At 31.4% G+C, this 8,384-nt stretch overlaps 1 protein-coding gene across 1 annotated transcript; it reads left to right on the forward strand.

Moving 5' to 3' along the window:
• Positions 1-442: 442 nt before the first annotated feature.
• Positions 443-1,876, forward strand: LOC134727999 (uncharacterized). The gene has a single exon (XM_063592399.1). The coding sequence runs from the start codon at positions 443-445 to the stop codon at positions 1,874-1,876; it is 1,434 nt and encodes a 477-aa protein (XP_063448469.1).
• Positions 1,877-8,384: the final 6,508 nt, after the last annotated feature.

Raw genomic sequence — 8,384 nt, forward strand, 5'->3', positions numbered from 1 at the left:
GTTTACTTAAGTTTAACAAGACGATTTGTTTATTGTACAGTATCGAACATGAATGGTTCAGCTGTGGTAGTTTAAGTCATATCACAAGATCGCAAGTAAGATTTATTAACCTTTTACTGCTAATCTTACTCATCATGGAAACTGGCTTAAAAAAGAATATGTAGACAAATATTATGATTGGGAGTATAATCAAACCACACTAATCCTTTATTTCAGAAGGTTTACTATGGCATCAGCTAGTTTCTGTGATCCTTGCTCTGAAGCTAATAAGTCATTAACAGCAACAAAATATTGCTCAGACTGTGAAGAAAGACTTTGTACAGACTGTGCAGAATCACATTGCAGATTCAAAGCTTTCAAATCTCACCATGTTATCGACCTGTCGTCCATTGGATCCAATATCTTTATGTCCGCGAAGAAAAACTGCAATGTCCATTCAGAAATGATATTGGATTATTACTGCACAGACCATGAGATCGTATGCTGTAGAGTCTGCATATCTAATGAACACAGGCTTTGTCAGAACGTACTCCCATTGGAACTGGCCTCGAAGGATGTTAGAAAGTCTGCACTGTTAAACGATGTTATGGAAGACATGACGCATCTTATTACAACATTGCACGCTTTAGACAATAACAGACAGTCAAACTTACAATCTATTGAGAAAACTAAATCAATAATAACTAAGCAGATCCGGGCAGTGAAAACCAAATTTTTGAAACAAATTGACGATTTGGAGCGTGAATTAACGACCAGTTTGTCATCTCTCCAACGAAAACATGAAATGGAAATCAACAAACAAAAGCAAGAAATATCGCAAGTCTTGGTCAATGTTAAAGAAAATAAGAACGAGATGGATTTTTTGAGAGATAACGGATCTAAGAATCAGCTCTTTATATTCTTGCGCCAACAAGTAACTAATATTCATTGCGCTGAGACCAAGATTCAGCAGATAGTATCTGATTCACAAGAATTCGATATTACCTTTGACGAAAAGAAAGATGTTAAGCTTGAGTCTCTCGGGTCACTGTTAGAGATTGTTCAACCATGTCAAGTTCAATACAAACAACGAAAATGTCAACAGGCACAAATAAATGCAGAACCAAAGAAACGCATTGTAGGTTTTGAGAGGGATACAGTATTAAAACTTAATACTGATGTGATTGAAGGTCTTTTTAGTGTATCAGTTACAGATAATAATAAGCTGCTCATTACTAATGCAGCATCATCTGATCCCAAACTCTATGTTTACAGAGACTGTAAAGATTATGAGACAGAGATAAGATTTTCCTCCGCACCTTTTTGTGTTGCTGTGATACCTGGTACGGACAGAGCTGTTATTACCATACCTAGCGAGGGGTCTATACAATTTATAAATACGACAACGATGACAAAGTCCGTCAAAGTCAACATGGGATTTAGATGTATTGGTATCACTGCTGGACGTGACAGAATCTATGTTGGTGGTAAAGGTGGTACTATCAAAGCATTAGACACCAATGGAAAAATACTTAAAACAATTCGACAAATATCTAAGGATATTTACATCATGGTATATAATGATTTACAAGATCATTTGATTGTTAGATGTGTTGGTAAACTCCTTTGTGTCAAATTAGATGGAACACTAGTATACAGTAAGGACGTTTCAGGTACAGGAGGTGTAACACTTGATCGACAGAAGAACATTTATGTCGTCGGTTTCTATACAAGCATCATACAGAGAATGTCATCAGATGGAGAAAACTGTGAAGAAATGCTGAACAAAGACAATGACATTGACGATCCGTATGGAATGTGTTTTAACAATGACTTCACAAAACTGTTTGTAATTAATAACGATGGTAAATCTGTTTGTGTATACAAATGCAAGTAAATGTTTTGTTTTTGTGAAACACAATGTATACTCATAATTATATTATGTAATAAATCGTGTTACTTAAATATACAATAAGTACACACTTCTTTTTTTATATTATCTGTTTAATAATCACTTTTTATTTGCGGTTACGAGGAAATAATATTCGGAGAAAAATAAGTAAAGTACAAACAAAGACAAAAAAAAACAAAAAATAATATAAAAATTAAGAATAAAAGTGGAAAAAATAAAAACAAATAGCATACATAAATAGCACGCACAATCAAACAATACAAGCAAACAAATGTTAAACAAATATTTGCAAAGTCTTCGAAAAAAAGATAAACAAGCCAAGTAGAAATGAACAATTTAAACTTATTTACAAAGAAAAATAAAATACCACAAAAACAACACAAGTCATCTGCACTCAAAATATTAAAATAATTTGAATTGGTACTTTAATTTAGAAACCACATTTATTCTGGATTTGTATGCAGTACAGTACTCTTCAAAAATATCGATTCGATAACTTTTTTTCTCCGATTTCCGTGTTTCTCGGAATCACACCGAGTACCGCGGATTTCACTCCTAAAATCCTCCAAAGATTCTCTCCCAACACCGCGTGGCTGTTAATTGGTTTATTGCCCATCGGATGTACTTCAAATTAACGACGCGTGACAACATAATTGGATTACCCAGATAATTTACCTTTGAACATTTAATCGATCTTGGTTGCACAGGTGTGCTTTAAAATCACGGTATTATAAATTGAACAAATATTTTCCTTTCTTTGACAGATAAAGATGTGACAATATCATTTAGAATAAGATAATTATTATCTTTTATATTTGTGTCTTGTGCCGTTATCTTTAAAATAGAACGTACATACGAAAAAGTATGAAGAAAATTGTTATTTTGTGTTTCTATTACAGTCTGGTCAGGTCATACATTGTGTTCTTTCAGCAAGGACGATTTTGCCATAATTAGTTTCTTTTATAACTTATTCAATAAGCAATATCAGCGCATTAATTGTTCATTATTAAAAAATCAACTGGCTAATAAAATCATGTTTTTTTTCGGTAACCCGATTCATCGGATCATCAAGTAAACTTAATTTATTGAGCAATGTAAAATATGATGTTTCACCACCTCGGTACTTTTTTACAGACTTGAATATTTCAAATTACGAACAGAAACTGTTAAATGACAACTCTGTTGACAAAGGAAATAATTTCAAGTGATATTGATAGTGCTCGTCATTTTCGCATTTTACGGAACGGTTTTCAAATTGACGAAAGTATTTCTATCAATTTCGTCATTTGAATTTGGAAAGTGAAAAATATTTTCACATTAATTATATTATAAATGTACTATAATTCTACCGGTGTTTGACAAGTTTATGACGCTCAATCATTTTACGTTTACAAAAGATGTTAAAAGTTGTGATGATAAGTAATCCGCTTATCGCTATCCGATAGGTCACTAATCCTTTAATTATTAATAAAATTTATCAAACCTCATAATTGCCCATCATAATATACTATTCCAGTTAAATCAGTCATCATTTTATTTTCAAAATTTCCCAACCGCCTACAATTTGCATTTCTTTATCGTATTATCATGATTATTGTCATTTGAATACAATCAGTCACCCCGGACAATTTCCATCATAATTTCAATTAATTAATCACCAACTGTATATCTAAATTATTGACCATGGACATATAACTAATGTACTTTCTTTTTTGAAAGATAAAACATTAAAATTCAAATAGTTAAAAATGTGTTCACGTTTATTCGGATAAGAATTATATTTTCCCGATAAATCAATTGTAAAAGGACCTTCTGGAGCCTCAATACGATTGCACAAAAATGTTGTTCTGCAACTTTAGAAACCTTGAATGGACTTTCCCACGGTCGGCCAGAAAGGTCACCTGAGTTTACTAGTACGCGATATTTTTTCCCGCCCTTTAAAAAACTCGTGCTGTGGATAACATTGATGTTAACTATTTTTAGCATTTAACATTGTTAAGTAAGTCAAGTTCAAGTTCAACCCAAACTGTTGATAACTGAGATGTGTATCGTGGAATTGTCTTCGCACGGCAAATAATTGTTTTTAAAATCTTTTGTTGAAAATACACAAATTAACATTCATTGTGCGAAAGTTAATATTAAACAAAGACGAATTAATGCAGCTGGAAGTATTCCTGTTGTAACGGAAATGTATTATTATTCTGCTGTACTGCCAACAAATCGTAAAACGAAAATGCCGTAATTGTTAAGCATAACGAATGGTGAATAATATTTTCCTTTTTACTTGAATATACAAAACTTTCAAACACGTAATTTTATTTAACTGCTCAGATTAATTTAGCGAAAGTTTCCGGTTATTTTTACACAAGTATGCTCATTTCGTAAATAAAATATTAATTTACTGGTGAAGACATCGAGGTCAAAATTAAGTAGTTTTCATTTTTTATAAAACTTAAATACAATTGAAAGAATTAACAACAACATTTTGCTTTTAAATCTTTTATTCATTCCAGCAATTAGATAATCGTAAAAAGAAAATGCCGTAGATTTACACAATTAATACGGGGCAATCATTTTGTCTAATGAATGGTGAATAAATTTTCCTTTTTACTTGCATATATAAAACTTTTAGATTTATAATTTTTAAATAAAGACTTTAACTTTGAAGTAGAATATTTTGTTTTTCACATATTCCGCTATATTTTATAATCGTTTTTTTTTAAAGCAAGTACATTAAGGTTAAGATATTTTTAGATGGGCTAACAAAAATACGAAAATATTTTGATTTTAGTTTTTATTATCACAAATGAAATTTAATTAGTAAAAAAGACATTTAAAATTATACACCTGTTTGACACTTAAACTGGTACAGTAGACCGGAAATATAACTCTTTATTACTTCAACCTTTACCTGTCAGGTAATCCAATTACCCATTCAGTCTTGTGCCGGTATAGATCAAAGTAGGATAAGGGCAATTAATTCCTCGGTGTAGAGAGTGAACTCGTTATCACAATAAACATTTACCTGATTTTGGGAGAGATTACTCCCAAATTCCTCCCAACATTTTGGGAGGAATATCGGAGTTTGTCGGAGTGGCTCCGACATTTTCCTCGGTGTAGGGTGTGGGAGAGTTGGTACTCTTGAACTGTATTGTATCTGTTGTATAGTAGTATAATGTTTGTTGAAAATCTTTATACTGTGTATCGCCAACTTGTTTCATTACGTAATTTGCACTTATCAGGTAATTATGATACCGTAAGCACTGATGAATATTATCCCGGATTGCCAAATTATTCAACACAAGTATCGATTCAAAACACAAAATCACTATCAAATGGATATATACAAAACGGTATAGATGAAGAAAATTTGTTTTTTCAGTATACATGTGTGTTAATTTGTGTTTTGCTATTCCTTGTTTTTGTCATTCTATTGTATTCAGCGACATAATTAATTTTATATTAATTGATATCAAATAAGGTAATAATACGATCATAATCAAATGGTTGCCTTCGCCAAATCTGCGTAAGTTTTATTTACAGTTTTTTGTGTGTTTATTTGACAGACGATAACATACAAAACCAAGGAGTAAACAAAGACTTACAAAACCAAAATACATTTACATCAACAGTTATAAATAACAAATAAGAAACAACACGAAATCCACTATAACATATGACGTGTTGCTGTACTAAAATATCCCGTCTTTAACATTGTGTTATTGTGCTATTGTAAATGTTTTGTATTCCTGTCTTTAATTTTGTTTATGTGCTTTGTTTACATGCCTTTTTGTTTCTTTGTTACTTTTTTGTAATGTTATAGTGATAAAAATTATAACCCAATGTTGAATGCTTTACCCCTATGTTGATATTTTAGCCTATTAAGTATGTTTTTTCACACATTGTTGTCAATATAATATGTTTTATCTGCATACGAATACACCTGTACCCAGTCAGAAATTTGACAGTTGTTATCCATTCATTTGTTGCGTTTCAGCTTTTGTTTTTTACCATTTGATTAGGGTTTTTTTGTTTTAACGTTTGCATTTTCATCGGAGTTCAGTATTTTTGAGATTTCCTTTTCACATGTAAAATTGTAAGATGTCGGCCGATGAATGCCAACACGATCACTTTGCACATTACATATGATTTATCAAAAAACATTTCTTACTAAAACAAAATTAATGACGGGTTATATTTTCTATTCCTCTGTAGCATATACATATGGGTGTGGTATATACATTTAATGATTTGGAACATCGCCAGTTTGTCAGGTTTTTTTAATTGTTAACAATTTTACAATCGTAAATTGAAAAAAGATAACATCGTATTCACATTCATTGAAAGGAGTATTATTAAAATTATTGAATTATTGAAGTAAATGTGCTCGTGTTAATGTATATATGAAAATGATATTCTCTTTAGATGTACATTGACACTTGAATAATTCAGTCAGTCTCCTTTCAAATTGAAATGCTAGGATTGCGAAATCTGCAATTGAATCCTTTTTTGAAGCTAGATGTAAATTTCTCAGTGGATTATTGTAAACAACTTTTCATACTGTATATTGTATTTACTGTTGATTTTCGGAAAGTATCTATAGAACATTATAGACGAATGAATTTGTAAATTCATTATGTACAAACCCACGATGAACTTCGATTGAAATACATCTTGCTTTAACGCTTTTGTAGAAATATATTATATCAAATAATACACTTCGATCTATGATAATTTACTTTTACAAATTGTGATTTGGAAAGAGATTTGTCTCACTGGCACTCATATCACATCTCCGTATATCTATTAAAGCAAAACATAACACATGATACATGGTTTAATATTTCTGAAACATTTTTACTATACGCAAATGCGTTTATAGATATAGGAAAATGTGGTGTGAGTGCCAATGAGACAACTCTCCATCCTAATAACAATAAAAGTAAACCATTATATGTCAATGTACGGCCTTCAACACGGAGCCTTGGCTCACACAAAAATCAAGCTATAAAGGGCCCCAAAATTACTAGTGGAAAACCATTCAAACGGGAAAACAAACGGGCTTATCTGAATAAAAAACGAGAAACGAAATAAAGGCAACAGTAGTATACCGCTGTTCAAAACTCATAAATCCATGGACAAAAAACAAAATCGGGGTAACAAACTAAAACCGAGGGAAACGCATTAAATATAAGAGGAGAACAACGACACAACACTGAAATGTAACACACACAGAAACGGACCAAGCATCATACAAAATCCCACGAGAGTAACAAATATAACATCAAAACCAAATACATGAATAATGGCCATCTTCCTGACTTGGCACAGGACATTTTTAAAGGGGGGAAAATGGTGGGTTGAACCTGGTTTTGTGGCATGCCAAACCCTGCACTTTAATGGCCATGTTAAATATAAAATTAAAAGGACAACATAATATTACAGGACTACAATACAAATAAAAAGGAGAACATATTAGACAAAGAAACACATGATTAATAGATAACAAAAAGCATCACGTTTAAAATTCAGTACGCCAAAACGCGCCTCGTCCACACAAGACTAAACAGTGACGTCCAGATATAAAAGATCGAAAGTGAAAAAAAGTCAGAGTTGTACAGCACTGAAGATCAAAAGTTGAAAAAGGTTGTGTCAAATACGGCTATGTTTTTATGCTTGGGACAAGAACATCCTTTTTATTTAGAACAATTAATGCTATTGCAAATAGTTTATTTATCAAATGAATTTAAAAGAGATATACATAATGAAACTGAAGTATTAACTAATTACATAATACTAAACCCAAATACATAATGCAAAGACCAACACAGAATAGACACACCGACTCAGTCCTGGCCTCAAGGCAATAAATCATAAAATGACGTCTCATACACTGGCGAAAATGCACAAAAATTACGTCACATTTGAATTTATGAGATTTCTGACACAGTACAAAAATGACGTCACATATAAAAAACTATAATTCAAAAGTAAGATAGAATTAGGATTGATTTAAGATTATATTAGAACTAAATACTGATCTTACATTTAAACACAATGCATATTGAAATACTTATGAATAACAATTATCTATAATATATATATAAACGCGTATGAATTACATAAACAAACGAAAACTACCGTACACCAGATTCCTGACTTAGGAGAGGTGCAAACATTTGCAGCGGGATTACACGTTTTAATGGAACCAAACCTTCTCTCCTTAACATGAGGATATGATTTTTCATTATATTTTTCGTTACCATTGTATGATCAACTGTTGTTTTCCCTCTGTTACGAAGGTTTTTAAAACTTTTAAAAGGAGAATTGGAAGGTTCAAAGCTTATATACGCTAGTACATTATTATGTTATAAATAATCAATTCGAAAATACAGTTTTGTTCAATTTATTAATCAAAATTAAATGTACAAATTTACAATACTAAAACAACGTCAGAAAAGTTAAATTTTAAACTTGCATCAAGCTGGGAAAC

Source organism: Mytilus trossulus, chromosome 8 (genome assembly GCF_036588685.1).
Source record: "Mytilus trossulus isolate FHL-02 chromosome 8, PNRI_Mtr1.1.1.hap1, whole genome shotgun sequence".
Lineage (NCBI taxonomy): Eukaryota > Metazoa > Mollusca > Bivalvia > Mytilida > Mytilidae > Mytilus > Mytilus trossulus.

Coding starts and splice junctions, on each gene's coding strand:
- LOC134727999 (XM_063592399.1), top strand. CDS start 443: ATGATATTGGATTATTACTGCACAGACCATGAGATCGTATGCTGTAGA.